We start from the raw sequence: 21384 nt of genomic DNA, 5'->3' as shown, positions 1-21384 counted from the left end.
ACTTAAGATCACCAACTGGGATAACATTTGGTCCTTTAAGGGAAGGATACCTGTATGCTTGCTTTGCCTTGATGATATGTCTTTCTGTGACAGATTTAGTGAAAGATTTCTAAATGCTTGTTGATGGGTCAGCCACATCAAATACAGATTCTTGTGCTTCACTATAGCCCTATCATATGCGAATTGGAGCTGGGAGATGTAGTATGTTGGAATTTGTATTCTTAGCAGGGCTTAGGTGATTGCATGGCCAGGTTTGGGAAGGACTGAATAGTTGTCAGGTAGGTACACATTATGACTTCTGCATACATCTTTTGAGAAGCTGCTGTGGGGAAAGCAAAGTAAATTGAAGTAGGAATTAATGGGAAAAGTCTTGCCTCTCATTTTAAAAATTCTTTTCTCTTTTTAAAAATGTGGTTAAAAAAACACTAGGTTGTATGAAAGAGGATGAGCATTTCCTGACATTTGCTGAAAAAGCTGGTTTTGTTTATTTTGTTTGGTTGATCTGATTTTTTGGGGCGGGTGGGAATTAAATATAATACAGAGTCCAAATAAAGTGATTCCCTCAGTCATAATTGTAACTCTCCAATGCATTGTTCCTTTACCTGCCAAAAGGAAGCAACTTACTGTATTCTTCAGTAACTCATGAAGAAATTGTTCTATGTGAAGAGGCTATAAAATAAAATAATAGTTTACTATATGTAAAAACATATTTTCATAAGTCCAAAGGAGATTAGAAATTTACTATTTCTATGAGATAAATTTTTTTTTCTAAAAGAAAAATTTTGATTACTTAAATAGCTCTTGGGCTTCTGAGCTATTGTATTTTGAGATACTCATGCTCTACATGTGAGCTCCATTAGAGCAGGAATCTGATGGTCTTGTTCTCTTTATGTATGGCTCGCTAGTTCTTGGAACCTGGCACATTGTAAATTTTCAGTAAGTATTTGTTGTTGAATTACTAGAAAATGTCTTTTGCTTGTTTGTTTCAGTAACAGAAGCCAAGAATGGTTGACATCATGTTAGGACATATAGTATAACTGGTAATTTGTTATTATATAAACTGTATCTATTCTGGGGATAACATATTTTAAAACTGTAAGAGGTCTTTATGAAGATATAGGTGTTTTTTTCTCCTTCCGATATCCCTAAATCTTGGCTGAAGGACCAGAAGCCAATAATGTTCATTTTTACAAGACTTTGCACATTCATTATTTAATCTTTGTAACAATCTTGTGGGGGGGGGGGGGCAGATACTATTCCCACTTCATGAATAAAATTAAACCATAGAAAGGTAAATGAATTGCCTAAAGGCATGTAGCCAGTGAGTGGCAGACTTTCTGATCTTTAGTCTGTAGTATAGTTGAAAGAGCATCAAAGTAGTAGATAACATTCCACAAAGAGAAGTGCTTCCATAGTGCTTATGAGTACTTTGTATACAGGATGCTCTAAATGGGGGCCAACTATTCCTAGTTTTCTGAGTTTTTCTCATGAATGGATGTTGGATTTTGTCAAATGCTTTTTCTGCATGTATTGATATGACTATAATTTTTTTTCTTTAGCCTGTTCATATAATGAATTATATTGGTGGATTTTTGAATATTGCATAAGTCTTGCATCTTTGGAATAAACTCTAGTTATTTATGGTGTATAATTCTTTTTATACATTGCTGAATTCTATTTGCTAATATTTTATTAAGAACTTTTGTGTCTATATTCATGAAAGATATCGGTCTGTAATTTTCTTCTTTTGTGGTGACTATCCAGCTTTGTGGCATCAGGGTATCAGCTGTAGAAAATGTATTGGAAAGTGTTCCCTCCTTTTCTGTTTTCTGGAAAAGATTCTGTAGAATTGGTGTTAATTCTTCTTTAAACATTTGGTAGAATTCTTCAGAGAAACCATCTGGCTATGGAGATTTCTTTTTTTTTGTAGACTTTACATTATTAATTAATAATACTATTCAAATAATCTTATTTATGTTGGGTTAGTTGAATTAGTTTGTGCTTTTATAGGAAGTGTCCATTTCCTTGAAGTTGTCAAATTTATATGTAGAGTTTTTCATTCCTTTTTTTCCTTGTGTATATTTTCAGGATCCTTAGTGATAGAGCCATTTAATTTTTTTCTATTTCCTCTTATTTTCATTTTTGGTATTGGTAATTTGTGTCATCTCCTTTCCTTTGTTAATCTTGCTAGAGGTTTGTCAATTTGATTGAACTTATCAAAGAACCAAGCTTTTTTTTTTTTTTTTTTTTTTTTTTTTCGTTCTTTCGTGACCGGCACTCAGCCAGTGAGTGCACTGGTCATTCCTATGTAGGATCCGAACCCGCGGCGGGAGCGTCACCGCGCTCCCAGCGCAGCACGCTACCGAGTGCGCCACAGGCTCGGCCCCAAGCTTTTTGTTTTATTGAATTTTCAATATTTTTTGTTTTCATCTTTATTAATTTTTGTTCTGATCTTTATTCCTTTCTTATGTTTGCTTTAGGTTTAATTTGGCTTGTCTTTTTCTAGTTTCTTGAGAAAGGAACTTAGATTATTGATTCAAAATCATTACTCTTTCCTAATACGAAAATTTTGTGCTATATGTTCCCTTTCAGCACTGCTTTAGCTGCATGTCACAAATTTTGATACATTGTGTTTTCATTTTCATTTAATTCAATGTGTGTGTGTATTTTTTTTTTTTTTTTTTTTTTTTTGGCAGCTGGCCGTATGGGGATCTGAACCCTTGACTTTGGTATTACAACACCGTGGTCTAACCAACTGAGCCAACTGGCCAGCCCTTAATTCAATGTATATTTTTGTTTCCCTTGAGACTTTCTTTGACCCATGGATTATTTAGAATCTACTGTTTAGTTTCCAATTGTTTGGAGATTTTACTGCTCTCTCTCTGTTATTTATTATAGTTTGGTTACATTTAGTCAGAGAACACACTTTGTATGATTCAAAATTTATTGAGGTTTGAGTTATGGCACAGGATATGGTCTATATTGGTTAGTGTTCCGTGAGCGCTTACAAAGAATGCATATTCTGCTGTTGGGTGAAATGTTCTATAAATGTTAGATACTGTTGATTCATGATGTTGAGTTCTTCTCCCTGCTGATTTTCTGTCTATTTCTATAAATTGCTGAGAGAGGAGTGTTCAAGTGACAACTAAAACTGTGGGTTTGTCTGTTTCCCCTTCATTTCTGTGAGTTTTTGCTTCACTTATTTTGCAGTTCTTTTGTTCAGGGCAAATACATTTAAGGTGGCTATACCGTCTTGGTGGATTGACTCTTATTATGTGATTTTCTACTCTGTCCCTGGCAGTTTTCTTTGCTTTGAAGTCTACATTGTCTGATACTTATATATCCACTGCAGCTTTCTTTTGATTAATATTTGCATGGTATATCATTTCCCATCCTTTTACTTTTGAAGTGGATTTTTAAAAATTTTTTATTTATTATTAGCATATTCATTCTTACAAACTGTGATATTTCTTTATGCCCTTTGCCTGAAATATGACTTCCCAAATCCCCTCCCTCCCTTGCTGAAGTGGATTTTTTGTCTGTGGACAGATCATGTTTATGTATCCACTCTACTTATCGTCTTTTAATTTGAATTGTTGCTTTAGACATTTACATTTAATGTAATTATTTTTGTTATGTTAGGGCTTAAATCTGCTGTTTTATTTTTTGTTTTCTGTTTTATCTCCTCCCTTTTTTTGTTTCTGTGTCCTTTTTTTGCCGGCCTTTGGACTACTTGAACGTTTATTATATTCCATTTTGATTTACCCATAGTGTTTTTTTATGTATATATTGGAATACCTTTTTTATTGGTTATTCTAGGTATTAGATTAGACATACATGACATCACATTCATTTGGTGACTAGTTTAGTAAGGGGTAGAAATCTTACTTCCTTTATGTCAGTTTACCCTCCTTGTTTATACATATTCATCTTTAATAACTTCTTACAACCATTAGGAAACAACCAGGCAATAATACAGTCTTTGCTTCAACTTTCCAGAGAAGAAAAGTGTATTGTATTTTTCCATATTTTTACTCTTTTCATTCTTCCTTTCTGATATACCAGGATTCTTTTATCAATTTCTTTCTATTTAGAGAATTTTCTTTAACCATTATTTTAGGATAGGTCTGCTGGTGACAAATCTCTTAGCTCTCCATCATCTGAGAATGCCTTGATTTTTTTTTTTTTTTTTTTTTTTTTTTTATCAGTGAGTATAGAATTCTGGTTTCTTTTTCTTTCTTTTTTCTTTTTTCTTTTTTTGTCTTTTTGTGACCGGTAAGGGGATCGCAACCCTTGGCTTGGTGTCGGCCGCACTGCGCTCAGCCAGTGAGCACACCGGCCATTCCTATATAGGATCCGAACCCGTGGCGGGAGCGTCGCTGCACTCTCCTGAGTGCGCCACGGGGCCGGCCCTAGAATTCTGGTTTCTATTGTTGGTTTGGATTTCTTTGCGTATGTCCTATTTGATGTTTGGTCAGCTTTTGCAACCTATAGATTTATGTCTTTTGCCAAATTTGGGAAATTTTTAGCCCCATTCTCTTTATCTTTCTAGTTTACCTTCTGGGCATTCAGTGATACAAATGTTAAATCTTTTATTGTGGTTCCATGGGTCCCTGAGTCTATTCTCTCCCCCACCCCTCATCAAAGTCTGGTCATAGGAAAATTTGTACCAGAATTTTAAGAAGATAACAATTAGCTGGATTTTTTAAAGAATTGTTTTTATACTACTACTAATTAAAGAATGTATGAAGTCTATATTTTTTCCCAAAGAAAGAAATCAGACATTTAAAAGAATCACTTGAGAAACGACAAACTCTCTCCACCACAAACAGAATCTGAACCACCTGAATGAACTTATTCATTTATTTATTCATGCCAGGAGAAAGCCTAGCTTGTGTTCACCTGTACCTATTAACCTTTGAAGTGATAAAGAGAAATCCTTTTTTTTTTTTTTTTTTTGTCTTTTTCATGACCGGCACTCAGCCAGTGAGTGCACCGGCCAATCCTATGTAGGATCCGAACCCGTGGCGGGAGCGTCACCGCACTCTCCCGAGTGCGCCACGGGCTCGGCCCAAAGAGAAATCCTTTTTAAAATCACCCATGAATATGTTTCTATGACTCATTAGAATGTATCTTTTTTTTTCAATCATTGTTTTTTACAACTGTTCTGTATAGTAGTTACTGTGGTTATCCTTGTTTCACCTATGAGAACATTGAATAGGATTCCATGTCTTTTTATAGTATGCTGTTTAATTTTTTTCCTACTTTATGAGGTTAACGGCTCAGTTTGGTACCTTGATCCTGTTCTTCCTTACATTTTTTGAAACCTTGCTCAATCGTTTACAGTATCTTCTATAAAAATATTTTTTCTACCTAAAAGTATTCTATCAAGTTTAGGTTCTAAATCATGCAAGCTTCTAGTCTTTCTCATTTCTTTTGGTCATTTTTCCCATTTCTTCATTTTCTATTAACTTTTCTACCTACTATAAGCTGGTATATGCCCCTTCTACTCTGATGAAGCATTCTATTTAAGGTTGACAGTGACCTTTAAAAAAAATACAGTAAAATATATGTAACATTGATTTTTGCCATTTTAACCATTTTTAAATGTACTATTTGTTGGTGTTAAGTGCATTCACAGCGTTGTGTTTTCATTACCACTATTCACTTCTAGAACATCTCATCATCCCAAACAGGAACTCTGTATCCATTAAACAATAACACTCTATTACCTGTTCCTTCAGCCCATGGTAACGGCTATTCTACTTTCTGTTTCTATAAATTTGCCTTTTCTAGGTGCTGTAGATAAGTGGAACATACAATATTTGTCCTTTTGCATCTGACTTATTTTATTTAGCATAATGTTTTCAAAGTTCATGTATGTGTCAGCATTTCCTTCCTTTTTAAGGCTGAATAATATTCTATTGTATGTATATACCACCTTTTGTTTATCCATTCGTCTCTTGCGTTGTTTCCACTTTTTGTCTATTTTGAATAATGTTGCTGTGAACATTGGTGTACAAATATCTGTTCAAGACATTGCTTTTAATACTTTTGCATATTTACCCAGAAGTGTAATTGCTACATTATGTGGTAATTCTGTTTAATTTTTTCAGAAACTGACATACTGTTTTCCCACAGCAGCTACACCATTTTACATTACCACCTGCAATGTACAAGGGTTCCAATTTCTCCACTTCTTCTCCAACACTTGTTCTTTTCTGATTTTTTGATAATAGCTATCCTAATGGGTGTGAAGTGCTATTTCATTGTGGTTTGGATTTGCATTTTCTGAATGATTCATGATGTTGAGCATCTTTTCTTGTGCTAATTGGCCATCTCTATATCTTCTCTGGAGAAATGTCTATTCAAGTTTTGATCCACTTTTTAAATTGGGTTGTCTGTTTATTTGTTGAGTTGTAGGATCTCTTTACATATTCTGGATAATAATTCCTTATTAGGTATTTTATTTGAGAGAGAGAGCGCCGAATCCTAACCACTAGACCACCAGGGAACTTTAGGTATTTTATTTGAAAAATATTTTCTCATTCCTTGGATTGCCTTTTTACTGTTAATAGTGTCCTTTGATGCACAAAAGTTTTTATTTTTATTTTTATTTTTATTATTATTATTTTTTTTATTTTTAAAAAGATGACCGGTAAGGGGATCTCAACCCTTGGCTTGGTGTTGTCAGCACCACGCTCAGCCAGTGAGCAAACCGGCCACCCCTATATAGGATCCGAACCCATGGCCTTGGTGTTAGCAGCACCGCACTCTACCGAGTGAGCCACGGGCCGGCCTAAAAGTTTTTTATTTTGATGAAGACCAGTTTGTCTATTTTTTCTTTTGTTGCCTGCATTTTTGGTATCATATGCAAGAGATCATTGCCAAATTCAATGTCCTGAAGCTTTCCCTTATACTTTCTTTAATATTCCTAGCCTTTATGTTTAGGTCTTTGATCCATTTTTAGTTAGCTTTTGTATATGGTATATGGTAAAAGTTTAACTTTATTCTTTTGCATTTGGATATCCAGTTTTCCCAGTATCATGTATTGAAAAGACTGCCCTTTCTTCGCTGAATGGTCCTGGCACGCTTATTGAAATCAGTTGATCATATACAAGTATGTGAGGGTTTATTTGTGGTCTCTCTCTTCTATTCTGTTTGTCTGTATGTATTTGTACTTATGCCATTACCAACCCATTTTGATTACTGCAGCTTTATGGTGAGTTTTGAAGTCAGGAAATGTGAAACCTCTAACTTTGTTTTTTCTCAGGATTGTTTTGACTACTTGGGATCTCTTGAGTTTTAGGATGGGTTTTGTCTGCAAAACCACTATTGGAATTTTGATAGAGATTACTTTTAATCAGTAGATGACTTTGGGTATTATTGCCATCTTAACAACATTAAGTTTTCCAGTCTGTCAGCATAGGATATCTTTCCATTTATGCCTTCTCTAATTTCTTTCAGCAGTGTTTTGTGCTTTTCAGTGTACAAGTCTTTGGTCTCAGTTAAATTTATTCCTCAGTATTTTGTTCCTTTTCTGATGATTTTATAGATAGAATTAATTTTAAATTTCCTTTTCTGATTGTTCATTGTTAGCATATAGGCATAACTCGGATATATTTGTGAGTTTAGTTCCAGACCACCAAAATAAAGCAAATATTGTAATAAAGTGAGTCACACGAGTTTTTTGGTTTCCCAGTACATATAAAAGTTATGTTTACATTATATTGTAGTCTATTAAGTGTGCAGTAGCATTATGTCTGAAAAAAACAATGGTACCTAATTAAAAAATACTCTGTAGCTAAAAATGCTAACAATCATCTGAGCCTTCCATGAGTCGTAATCTTTTTTGCTGGTGGAGGATCTTGTCTCGATTTTAATGGATGCTGACTAATCAGGATGATGGTTGCTGAAGGTTGAGGTGGTTGTGGAAATTTCTTCAAATAAGAGTGAACTTTGCTGTATCAATTGACTCTTCCTTTCATGAAAGACTTCTCTTTAGTATGTGGTGATGTTTGATAGCATTTTATCCCCAATAGAACTTCTTTCAAAATTGAAGTCAGTCCTCTCAAATCTTGCTGTTGCTTTGTCAACAGAATTTATGTAATATTCTAAATCCTTTGTTGTCATTTCAGTGATATTCATAGCATCTTCTCCAGGGATAGTTTCCATCTCAAGAAACTACTTTCTTTCTTCATCCATAAGAAGCAACTCCTCATTGTTTAAAGTTTTATCATGAGATTTCAACAATTTAGTATCCACTTTGGACTCCACTTCTATTTCTAGATCTCTTGCTGTTTTCTCCACATCTACAGTTACTTCTTCCACTGAAGTCTTGAACCCCTGAGAGTCATACACTGAGGATTGGAATCAGCTTCTTTCAGACTCCTGTTAACATTGATATTTTGATGTCCTCCCGTGAATCATGAATGTTCTTAATGGCATCCACAATGTTGAATTCTTTCCAGAAGGTTTTCAAGTTACTTTGCCCAGATCCATCAGAGGAATAACAATCTATGGCAGCTATAGCATCTCAAAATGTATTTCTTAAATAATAAGATTTGAAAGTTGAAATTACACCTTGATCCATGGATTACAATTAGGCATGGAAACATTAATTTTCCTGTACATCTTCGTCAGAGCTCATGGGTGACCAGGTTAATAATCAATAAGCTGTAATATTTTGAAAAGAATCTTTTTTTGAGCAGTAGGTCTTAACAGGGAGCTTAAAACGTTCAGAAAGACGTACTGTAAACAGAATGTGCTGTCATCCAGGCTTTGTTGTCCAGTTAGAGAGCACAGGCAGAGTTGATTTAGCATAATTCTTAAGGGCCCTAGGATTTTAGAAATGGTAAATGAGTGTTGGCTTCAAATTAAAGTCAGCAGCAATTAGCCCCTAACAAGACAGACTGTCCTTTGAAGCTTTGAAGCCAGGCTTCTCCTTTCTAGCTATGAAAGTCCTAGAAGGCATCTTCCAATATAAGGTTGTTCCTTCTATATTGAAAATCTGTTGTTTGGTGTAGCTACCTTCATTATTTTATCTAGATCTTTATAGCTTGCTGCAACATCTACACCAGGACTTACTCCTTCCTTTACCTTACACTTTTATGTTATGGAGATGGCTTCTTTCCTTAAACCTCATGAACCATTGTCTGCTAGCTTCAGACTTTTCTTTTGTAGCTTCCTTACCTCTCTCAGCCTTATAGAATTGGAGAGAGTTCGGACCTTGCTCTGGATTAGGTTTGGGCTTAAGGAAATATTGTAGCTGGTTTGATCTTCTATCCAGACCATTAAAACTTTCTCCATATCAGCAATAAGCCTGTTTTACTTTCTTATCATTCATGTGTTCACTGGAGTAGCACTTTTAATTTCCTTCAAGAACTTTTCCTTTATATTCACAACTTGGCTAACTATTTGGTGCAAGGGCCCTAATTTTTGGTTTATCTTTGCTTTCGATATGCCTTCCTCATTAAACTTAATCATTTCTAGTTTTTGATTTAAAGTGAGAGACATGTGGCTTTTCCTTTCACTCAAACATTTAGAGGCCATTCTAGGGTTATTAATTGGCCTAATTTCAATATTGTTGTGTCTGAGAGAATAGGGATGCCCGAGGAGAAGGAGAGAGATGAAGGAATGCTTGGTCGGTGGAGCTGCAAGAACACACAAGACATTTATTCAATTTGCCATTTTACATGGGTGCGGTTCATGCTGCCCCAAAAGAATTAGTACAATAGTAACATCAAAGATTGCTGATTACAAATCACCATAATAGATTTAATAATAATGAAAAAATTTGAAATATTGCAATAATTATTGCCAAAATGTGTCACAGAGACACAAAGTGAGAACATGCTGTTCAAAAAATGGCACCTATAGACTTTCTTGGTGCAGGGTTGCCACAAACCTTCAGTCTGTGAAAACGACAAAACCCACAATATCTGCTGAGCACAGTAACATGAAGCGCAATAAAATGAGTTATGCCTGTACAGAATTGCAGCTGATTTTTGAGTGTTGACTGTCATCTGCAACTTTGCTGAATTTAGTTATTCTTTCTTTTGTTTTTGTGTTTTTTGTGTGTAAAATTTTGGTTTTCTGCATATAAGGTCATGTCATCTATGAAGAGATAATGTTAATTCTTTCTTTCCAATTTGAATGCCTTTTATTTATTGCTTTGGCTAGAACTTCCAATACTGTGTTGAGTAGATGTGGCAAAATTGACATCTTTGTCTCATTCCTGATCTCAGGGAGAAAGCTTTCAGTCTTTCACCATTGAGTGTGAGTTAGCTGTGTGTTTTTCATACATGACCTTCATCATGCTAAGGAAGTTTCTTTTTATTCTTACTTTTTTGTTTTTTATTATGAAAGCATTTTGAATTTTTAAAGTGCTTTATCTGTATCTAATGATTTGGTCATGTGACTTTGTCCTTTACTCAATTAATATGGGTGTTACATTTAGAGATTTTTGTATGTTAAACCAACCTTGCGTTTCTGCTATAAATCCCACTTGGTCCTGGTTTACAATCCTTTTTATATGTTGCCGTATTCTGTTGACTAATACTTTGCTGAACATTTTATGTTTTCATTCAGATGTTTAATAAACTATAGTATGTAATTTTCTTGTGATGTCTTTTTTGTTGTTGTTTTTGTGCCTGTCTGGTAGGGGGATCCAAACCCTTGACTTTGGAGTTATAACACTGTGCTCTAACCAGATAAGCTAACTGGCCAGCCTTGTTCTCTAGTTGTGATATTAGGGCAATGTTGGCCTCATAGAATGAATTAGAGAGTATTTCCTTCTTTTCAGTTTTGATTCAGTTTTGGCAGATTGTGTGCTTCTAGTAAGTTGTTCATTATATATAAGTTTGATCCAATTTTTTGGTGTAAAAATGTTTATAGTATTCCATTATAATCCTTTTTATTTCTGTAAACTTGGTAGTAATGGCCGCACTTTCACTTAATGATTTAGTAATTTGAGTCTTCTCATTTCCTTAGTCAACTTACTAAAGATATGTCAATTTTGTTGATTTCTTCAAAGGCCAGCTTTTGGTTTCATTGGTTTTCTCTATTGATTTTCTATTCCCTATTTTATTTCTCTTCACTCTAATCTTTATTTCTTTCCTTCTGCTAGCTTTAGGTTTAGTTTGCTTTTCTTTTTTAGTTCTTTTTTTTTTAATTTTTACTATTTATTTCGTGGCTGACCATTTTGGGGATCTGAACCCTTGACCTTGGTGTTATCAGCACCACTCACTAACCATCTGAGCCAACCAGCCAGCCCTCTTTTTTAGTTCTAGAGTGTAAAGTTATATTATTGATTTGAGATCTTTTTTTCTTTTTTTAATGTAAGCATTTATTGCTATAGATTTCCCTCTTAATACTGATTTCGCTGCATTGTGCAAGGTTTGGTATGTTGTGTTTTCATTTTCATTTGTCTCAAAGTATTTTCTAATTTCCCATGTGATTTCTTCTTTGACTCACTGATTGTTTTGTTTAATTTCCACATATTTGTAATTTTTCAGTTCTTCTGTTATTCTGTGGTTTCATTTCATTGTGATTGGAAAAGATACTTTGTATGATTTCAATCTCAAAAGTTATTAAAACTTGTTCTGTGGTCTAGCTTATGGCCTATCCTAGAGAATGTTACATGTGCATTTGAGAAAAATGTGTATTATGTTATTACTTAGAGTGTTCTGTATGTGTCTGTTAGATCCAATAGGTTTAGAGTGTTGTTCACATCCTCTGTTTCCTTATTAATCTTTTATTTGGTTGTTCTATTCATTATTGAAATTGGTTGTTGGAATCTCCAACTATCCATAGAACTTTGTATTTCTCTATTCATTTCTGTCTTTGTTCGTTTCATATGTCTTATGGCTCTGATATTTGATTCATTTAAGTTTGTAATTATTATATCTTTTTGGTCCTTTTATCAATATATAATGTCCTTCTTTGTCTCTTTTAACCATTTTTTAAAGTCTATTTTTTGTGCTATCAGTTTAGCCACCTCAGTTTTTTTGTTTGTTTGTTTACTGTCTGCATGGAATATCTTTTTCTATCCTTTCACCTTTAACATATTTGTGTCTTTAGATTTTAAGTTTGTCTCGGTACACAGTGTATAGTGGATCATGGTGTTTTTTTGAAAAATCCATTTTGTCAGTCTCTATCTTTTGATTGGAGAGTTTAATCCATTTATATTCAGATTTCTTTTTAATTCAAATACATACTTTTGTATATTTAAATTACTTTTTAGCTCTAGAATTTGTTTGGTTCCTTTTTATAATTTCTTTCTTTTTGTCTGTATTCTCATTTTGTTCATATGTGATTTTCCTGATTTCCTTTAGTGTTGTTTCTGTGTTTTCCTTTATCTCTTTGAACATATTTAAGACAGTTTTTAATATCTTTGTCTAGTAAGTTCAGTGTCTTTGGGTTTCTGTTTATTTTATTCCTCTAAATGAGCCATGTTTGCCATGTTTTTCTGTTTCTTTATATGTCTTGTGATTTTTTAATTGAAAATTGGCTATTTAACAGTTATAATGTGGTGACTTTGGAAATCAGATTTTCTCTATTCTCCAGGGTTTGCTGGGTTTATTTTTGTTTGTTTTTTATTGTCGATGGCTGTAGTAGTCCATTTGTTTTGAGACTTTAACACATTATTTGTGTGAAGACCATTCCTTGGTGAGGGTGATTACTGAAGTCTGTTTCTCCAGCTTATGTTCAGCTAACGTTTGGACAGAGAATTCCTTGAATATTAAATGCTTAAACAAACACACACCAAAAAAGCCTCACAAAAAAACACAAAAAGAACCACCTCTCAGTCTTTGCAGATTCTCTCTGTACTAGGCTTGACCTGAGTTTCAGAATCAGCCTGAGGTGAAAGCTTAGGGTCTTCTCAGGATTTTTCTTAGCATGCATTTTTTGCTTGGGAATGCACTTGGCTTTCTAAATTCCCCTGTGTACATGGCTGCTTTTTAATAATCTCATTTCCCACAGTCACACCCCAGCTACACCACTGGGACTAAATGGCCTATTGTATGTGTTATGTTCACACACTCTGACCAGCCAATCTCTTGTCTCAGGTGTCAGTGGGTTTTGTAGTAGCCTTTTTTGTAGCTTTTATGGAGCAGTGCCTACTGCTTTTCAGGCCTGTATTCCAAATTATGTGAGACAGAGACCAGGTCCTTGCCTTAGCCCTTCGGGTATCTCCCAGACAGGTTAAAATGGATATGCACAATATGGTTGTAGTCTGCTCCCTTGGGTTCAGTGTGTGGGGAAATGGGAACCATTCTGCTACCTGCTCAAGAAAGACTAAGAATGTTCTTACCCTCAGAGAAAGTGGGACAAGAACAGGTAAACTGCCACAAAACTTACCTACTGTTTTTAAGATAGCTTTTACTTTATTGGACATTTGCTTGTTTGCTGTAAACCTTAGTTTTCCAGATCTCCTACAGAGTTTGTTCAGATTTCTTCTGGTGGTGATGGAAGTGAATTTCATTTGATGTTACTGTGGGGGAAGGAGAGATTGGAGCTTCCTAGTCCACCAGTTGGGGGAAATCTGATAGTGACTTTTAAAAAAATTAAGGTAAAATATATAATGTAAAACTTACCATCTAACTACAGTTGGCCCTCTGTATCCTGGGTTCTGCATCCATGGATTCAACCAACTGCAGATCCAAGATAATTGAAAAAAAACATGGATGGTTGCATCAGTACTGAACATGTACAGATTTTTTTTTTCTTGTCGTTATTCCCTAACCCATACAGTAAAGCAACTATTTACATAGCATTTACATTGTAATGGGTATTATAAGTAATCTAAGATGACTTAAAGTATAGAGGAACATGTACTACGCCATTTTCTATCATGGACTTGAGCATCCCTGGATTTTAGTATCTGCAGGAGGTCCAGGAAGCAATCTCCCATGGATATCAAGGGACGACTGTATTTCTAAGTGTAGTGTTCAGTGGCATTAAGTTACTCATATTGTTGTGCAGCCATCATTAGTGGTGTTTTAATTACAAATGATATAGCTTCTTTTGCATTCTCTATTCTATTTGACCTTTCTGTGAAATATATATTATATATATATTCTATTTCGATATATATATTCTATTTGACCGTTCTGTGGCATTTTACTCTGCTCTTAAGTTCCTTCTAGGCATTACCTTACCTTTCCTGATGCTGTTTTATCTTTCCCTCTTTCCAGTGTGCTCAGAATTTTTTCTGTTTACCTGTTAGTCAGTTTTTCCCAGGGTTCCATTCTTCACTCTTTCTACATTCTCTCTGTGTTTATTCTCATTGGGTAGTTGCATCTGTCCTCATGTATTTAAGTGTGCTCTTGTAACTCCCAAATCTATCACAGTCTCAATCTCTTTGTTGAACTCAAACTCATATTTTCAATTTCCGTCTAGTTATCCATAGGTGATGTCCCAGAGGGACCTCAAATTTAGTATGTCTAAAACATTTATTTTCTCTCTCCAAATTTTATTTTCTGACTTGGTTAATGAAAATAGAAGATTTTATGTGAGTGGATATGTGGGTCACACCTAGCTATATGCATGTAGAGAAAATGAGACTGGAAAGACATATTTGGAGAATGATTGTTATACTAAATAAATTGGAACACTTTATTTTTTTGACTGTAATTGTTCTTGGAAGCATTGCCATGTGTATAGTAATGTCACATTGGTTAGGCAGATTTTAATTGTATTTAAGATCAGCTTGTTAAAATTCCCTAAGGAAATTCTGTTTTCATTTTTATATCAATGCTTAATTTTGAGAAATTTCTTTTTTCTTTACCTAGCTAAGGGATTTATTTAAATTACATTCTACTACATGTGCCAAAAATATTTTCTTTAAATGGTACATCCTCTGTTATCAGAGTTTGGCAGCATTCTTTTAATACCAATGGTCAACCTATTTTAGAAATAGTTTGGTTTTTAGAAGCTCTGGTTTTGCTGCAATAGTTTTAATATATTGTTTATTTTTTTTGGTAGTTTGTTCAAAATATGTCTATTAGGTTTAGAATAGTATACATTTAGATTCGAAAACTTACCTAAAAATGATAATTTCTTATACAGAGTGTACCATCCTTTATATTCTTATACCTTATAACATTCTCATACCACTTAAAACCAAAAGCTCATGTTTGTCTTTTGTAACTGGTTGCCCTAGAAAGTGCTTCAAGGAAAGAAAGAGAACCCTATGAAAACCCAGTACATTACTTGCATTTGTGATTATGCAGAATTAAATTTTTACTAAACTTCAAGTTTTATTAATTATTACCTTGTAAAATATTTGTAATCACAAATGTGCATTTTTTAATGAGTATCTGTGAAATGAACATAAATGTAGTAAGAGGGGGAAGTGAAAAGTAAAATTTCATGCCCTTATGAGGGGAAAAGTGCATGAACTGAAATCACTTGCAGCCAGTTTGTAGTGATTTTCCTGCTTCTGTGCCTGGCAGATTTAGAAGGTGAAAAATCTGCATGTAAAATAAAAACAACTTTTCTCCCAGGACTCATGTAACCTTTTAGAGGGTGTTAAATGAATGCAAGATATATTAGAAAGGGAGAATTAAATATTAAAGCATGTGTTTTATTTTTTACTCATAGAAAAGATAGCGTTCATATGTAATACAAAAACTCATATGTGATCCAAAAACTAACTGTTTTTTTGTTTCTTTAGGATGGATTGGATGCTTTGGTATATGATTTGGATTTTCCTGCCTTAAGAAAAAACAAAAATATTGACAACTTTTTAAGCAGATGTAAGTAATATTTTGTGGACTCTGGTGTATATCTAAATAATGAGGACTGCAAAGAAAATGTTTGTCAGCCTCATATAAAGAAAATTTCAAGATGAACTTTGAGTAGGGTTTAGAGAGATATCCAGATAAAATGAAGTTATTGTGGTGGGAGTTAGTCACAGTTTTAAAGAAACATGTTGAGAACTAGTTGGGGGGAGCATGGGAGGAGGAGGGACAGGGAAGGTGGGAACAAGGATAATGATCATATATGCTTCTAAACCATTATGGATGTCACAGAAACTTTGGGGTACAAGATTCATGATTATAATATCCTAATAGAAAAGCATGTTTATCAAACAAATCTTACCAGTCTAAAAGATGGTGATGGAGGAGGGAAGAGCATTGAATGAAGAAAATCCGTGAACCTGAGAGTATAAACGCAATTGAGAGCATTTATTTGGGTTAAAAAAAAGAAAGAAAAAAAAGCCAGAAATGATCTTTCATGGTAGTATGCTGTAGCCTTCCTAATATAGATTCTAAAATGGCATAATAGCTATAGTAGTGATTGTATGACACCTCTCTACTTATAAAAGAATATAGAACAGTTACTTAAATTTTTGTTTGCTTTGCTAATTGTATAATTATTGAGAGCAATGAGGGTAATTGCTATTCTGCGTTTAATTGAGATTAAAAAGGCTGAATTGCTTAGCATTTGGAATGTGACAGAGATCTTGAGACAAAATATTCAGTTCGATTTAGACCAGGGTTTCTCAAGAGTGGCACTATTGACATTTTAGGTCAGATATGTTTGTTGTGGGAGGCTGTCCTTGTGCTGTAGAATGCTTTATAGCATCCTTGGCCTCTACCTTCTTGGTGCCACATACCCCACCTCTCATCCCCAGTTGTGATACCAAAAATGTCTCTAGACAGTGTTAAATTGCTCTCAGTTGAGAACCACTGCCTGAGACTTCATGTTGATGAAGGAAAGAAGTGCTGGGCATAATTAGACATTTGCTTCAAGCTTAAGAAATTTAATCAAATTTTTAGAAAAAATAAGTCTTATTAATAGTGATTCTAAATGAAGGATGAAATTTCAAAAATGAGAAAATATTAGAAGGTTGCAGCCTTAGAAAGTAGGGTTCTTCCACAGGGAATGTTCAGCTCAGATTGGAAAGTATATGGACATCAGACCAGAAGTATGAATGAATACATATCCAGGGATAAATGCAAAAAAGTAGTATAAATCTATAAAAATTGTGTTAGGTCAGAAGTCTATGATGAGCCACGACTTGTGAAACATTCCTAAAACATTTAAGAGTCTACCTCCCCTCCCCAATCCTTCCCTTTTAGAATTATGGGTTCAAGATACATCAGAAAATGTAAAATTTACTGCCGAAGACCATTCCTGAAATATTTTTTGAATGTCCAGTTACTAGAGACATGAAATAAGACTGTTTTTCTTAAAAACTGTAGATCTTACTATCTTGTGGAGGGAAATACCCAGAGAAGCAAATAGTAACTTATATATACCTTTATAATAGTCGAAGTTTGTAGAGAATGTAGTGATATACAAATCTTGCAGGGAGTAAAGAAAGCCTTCAAAAAGAAAGAAATATTGAGTTGAGTCTTAAAAGCATGGACTAGATTTCTCAATTAAGGAAGAACAGGCAGAAAGGGAACAGCATTTGTTAGGTCAAAGAACCATCCAAAAGTATGAAATCTTTGAGGAACGAGGAGTTTGGTGTAAATTGAACTTGGTTTATGAAGTGACAGGAAAGGGGCTAGGAGGACGGATGGCAGGAGATGAGACTGAAGTGGCAGATTGGATCTTTTGGGCTAATGAAGATGATAATAAAAACAAATTACTTTCTTCTTTTTTATTTTCATTGTTCTCCCAAGTTTTTAAAACCTGGATAAAGGAATTGAAGTTCAGGAAAAGAAAAAAATTTGAGCACTTTAAATTAGTTCATACCTCCCAAATCTAGGCTGATTACACCCCAGAATATTGAATTAACATACTGATGTGATTGAAGATCTTTTGAAAAACTTTGGAGAATTGTGGAATTACCAGAAAATTAAAAATAGGTGACTGGCCTGATTATAAGGAACCAAAGAAAAGACCAATAAGTGCAGATTTCTGATCAGTAGCAGTCTTCAGACAGAAGCTTGAACTTTTCCTCATTTTCCAACACAACTACTCTTATCAAGCTTCATTTTTTCTATTTAAATGGTCACAAAAGTCTTCCATTCAGTCTCAATACATCTGCTTTTGCCCATGTACAGTTATTTATCTACATGGTTGCCAGAGGATTCTTTCTTAATTGCAAATTTAAATCAAATTCCATCTCCAACCTTTCAGTGTATTTTTTAAACATGGTGCTGTATGAACTTTAAAGTTACATTATTATTTGTATTCCTCTCCTCCTTGTTTCCTTACGTGTCAGCCATACAGCTCACATTTATTTTCTGGTAAGGTACCATGATACCTTCTCCACAAGACTTTTTAGATGTTGGAAGGAATTCTGGGAAGAGGAAAACAGCCCCACCCAACTTACAGAAGTCATCCTTTAAATTTTAAATAAGCCTTACTTTTGTTTCCTAACACCTGTTTATCTTGGTATCATAGGTCCATAGCCTGGGAATGTACTTTCGTGGAGTCTTATTACAGGTTATATTTATTTATATGGTTATTTGACAGGTATCCATTCTTCTCCTCTCACTAGGTTTTAAGGGCCATGGGAGCAGGGGCATTTGTATTTTTACTGCCAAACCTGAGAACACATTAGATACTGATTAAATATTTGTTAAATGTGTTAGAGGTTGAATGCACTTGTTAGAAGTGATCTAGAAAGTATTGCTTTATTGGTAGAGTTTGGGCATTATCAGTGTTTTCATTTATTTTAATCACTTTTTATTACTACATATTTCAAATGTATTGATCATAATGTAATCAAAATAACTATCTTCAAGATTAAACTAATAGTTAACATTTCGCCCTATTTTTCTGGTGTTTTGTTTAAAATAAAGTGTTAAATTACAGCTAAAGCTTTGGCCCCCATCTGTTTCTCTTCCTTCCCTCCTTGTAGGTAACCACTAGCCTAGAGTTGATATATTTAATCATTGTTTTTTTAAACTTTCTCAGAAAAGTGATTTTTTAAAAAGGTGGCCACCTCCCACACAAAACTATCAAATCAAAAACAAGCATGTAAACAAATTAACAAATGATTTGTGCCCAATTTTTAGAATATCATCTACCACATAGGGGATTCCGAATGAATGTTTGTCTTAAATATGTTGTCCTTAGTTCTTATCTCTTCCTCACATGTGGTCACTAAACAAGTTGGTCTATTTTATTTTATAATTTTTTTGTTTTTGTTTTCCGTATCTATCCTCTTCTCTCCATTTTTCTTAGTGCTACTACGAAATGATCTTGGATAAAAACCATAACCAGTCTTCCTATCCTTAATATTATTTGATTATATTATTTGTCTCATCTTGGTGTTTTGATATTAGTTGGAAGATATTTATATTTACAATTAATTGTAATTGTAAATCTGAGCATATGTTGATTATGAAGAATGAAAAAACAATGAGCAATCTTTGTATAATCATTTCTTAGAATGAATGCTGTATGCTGGCTAAATGTATATGGAGAAGTCCCAGAGATGGTTTAGATATGAAGGAGGAGTGGGAAATTACTGATAAGGAATGAGGGAGAAATTGACTAATCTGGGATTATCAACAGTCAATTATGTCATAAAACACAAAATTGAAGTTAGGAAGGCTATGTGCCAGATAAAGTAAGTGGGACTGATATTATGGATATTTCTTGACTGTCCTAGAGACTCCAGCAGCCAAACAGTACCCAGCTCAAGTTTCTTTCTTTCTTTTTTTTAAAAAAAGATGACTGGTAAGGGGATCTTAACCCTTGACTTGGTGTTGTCAGCACCACGCTCTCCAAGTGAGCCAACTGGCCATCCCTATATAGGGATCTGAACCCGTGGCCTTGGCGTTATCAGCACCACACTCTCCCAAGTGAGCCATGGGCTGGCCCTTTAAGTTTCTTATGTATGGAATATTGATAGGGTTAGAGAACATCTTCTAGTGTGTGCATTGTTTTCTACCTCAAAGGAACCACAAGCCTATGAAGACCATGCTATAAATGGCATCCCTAGAGCATGGGGTGGGTCTGCTACATTACTGCTTTTCAATAAAGAGATTTCAGTTGTAATATCCTGGGATTAGGGTGAATGTGAATAAAAATAGTCCTGAGTGGGCAACTAAACTCAAATCTGCTGGTTAAACTTTACAATCAAGTCCTTGATTAGTGCTAGATTGGACACTTTGTGAGATGAGGTAGGAAAACTATAGCCATAGATACTGAGTTTGATTGAAAGCCATCAATCAAGAGGCACTTCCACGTGTTAGATGTAAGCCTGCATTAGGACTAGCTAAATCCAAGGCAATAGAATATATAGAAAGATCTTTTGTATTTCAAATGACTTGTCTGCAGGCTTCCTCAAGACCATGTAGCCTATTTATGGCTCTTAACCTCGTATGACTATAGAGCCAGAGATCCTTTCTCAACCCCATAGGCTATTGTATATCACATTATCCTGGTTCAGGACTTTCTTATCTCTCATCTGGAGTATTACAGTATTAAAATTCTCATCTCCAGTCTTGTGCTTATTGAATTTATCTTTTATGTATTTCCTAGAGTAGTTTAGCTGCAATGTAAGTTTGACAGTGTTGTTTTATTTTTACCTGCCTTAATTTCTTTCAGCTCATACTAGAGGTTTTCAAATTGTGCTTCTCAGTTCCCAACAGATCCCATAGGACTCCTCACGGACTGCATTATGGAAGAGCATAAAGTAATTGAGGCTCCAGCCCCTCTCCAACACCTCTTATCCCCCTTAGAGCAGAGCAGTTTCTTTGATCTCGTTCACATATTGAGCTGCTCTGAACTTTAATGTGGAAAAGATTTTTGATAATTAAACAATAATTATATAACTAGTGACCTACAGGTAAAATTCAAGCTCCTTAACCAGTGTGGAGCTCTCTAGCCTCTTCTGCCAGTCTTTACTACAAACTTGATACCCCAGCAACACAGAACTTTTGTATACAGTTCCACTGTGCTATTGCTTATATTGTCTGTCTGCCTGTAATGTTTTCTTTCATTCTCTCTCACCTTGCTAATTGCCACTCTTCATTTTAGACTTGTTTGAGTCTAAATAAGCGTCATCATTTCCAGAAAGCCTTTCTAGCCATCTCCTTTCCCCTTTCCCTCCCAGGCAGGCTTGGATTAGATGTCCTCCTCAGTACTCCGGAAACTGTATGCTTCTCTCCCTTATTACATTTTTTGAATTATTTTTTTCATTGTTTCTGTTTCATTTGCTGGAGTTTGACCTCCTTAAGAGCACAAACTAAGTTTTAAAGTTATTTTTGTATATCTCCAGTGATTACTATAGAGCCTGATGTGTGGTAGACACAAATATTGGTGCAGTGGATTAATTAATCATTGTCTGTATCTTTCTGGTGCATCTTGCAGTGGATATGTAACCTAAAATTAAATGTACTTACGTTATCCCTGTGTGGAAATTTGCTCTGTATTGCATGTGTTTATTGGTCGTAATGTACACAAGCA

The 21384-nt window shown here is 34.6% G+C and overlaps 1 protein-coding gene across 3 annotated transcripts in view; it reads left to right on the top strand.

Moving 5' to 3' along the window:
- Positions 1–21384, top strand: part of ROCK1 (Rho associated coiled-coil containing protein kinase 1) — a 129538-nt gene that overhangs the window by 15663 nt on the left and 92491 nt on the right. For all 3 annotated transcript variants that reach the window (XR_010021481.1, XM_063076855.1, XM_063076854.1), the window contains exon 2: positions 15680–15761. Coding sequence is in view for 2 of the 3 variants with exons in the window: in XM_063076855.1 (XP_062932925.1) it covers positions 15680–15761 (82 nt within the window). In the remaining variant the exon portion in view is untranslated. The remainder of the gene's footprint in view (positions 1–15679; positions 15762–21384) is intronic.

This window comes from Cynocephalus volans, chromosome 13 (assembly GCF_027409185.1).
Source record: "Cynocephalus volans isolate mCynVol1 chromosome 13, mCynVol1.pri, whole genome shotgun sequence".
NCBI classification, from domain to species: Eukaryota; Metazoa; Chordata; class Mammalia; order Dermoptera; family Cynocephalidae; genus Cynocephalus; species Cynocephalus volans.
The sequence above is the reverse complement of the archived record's forward strand: the minus strand, read 5'-3'. Positions and strand labels throughout refer to the sequence as shown.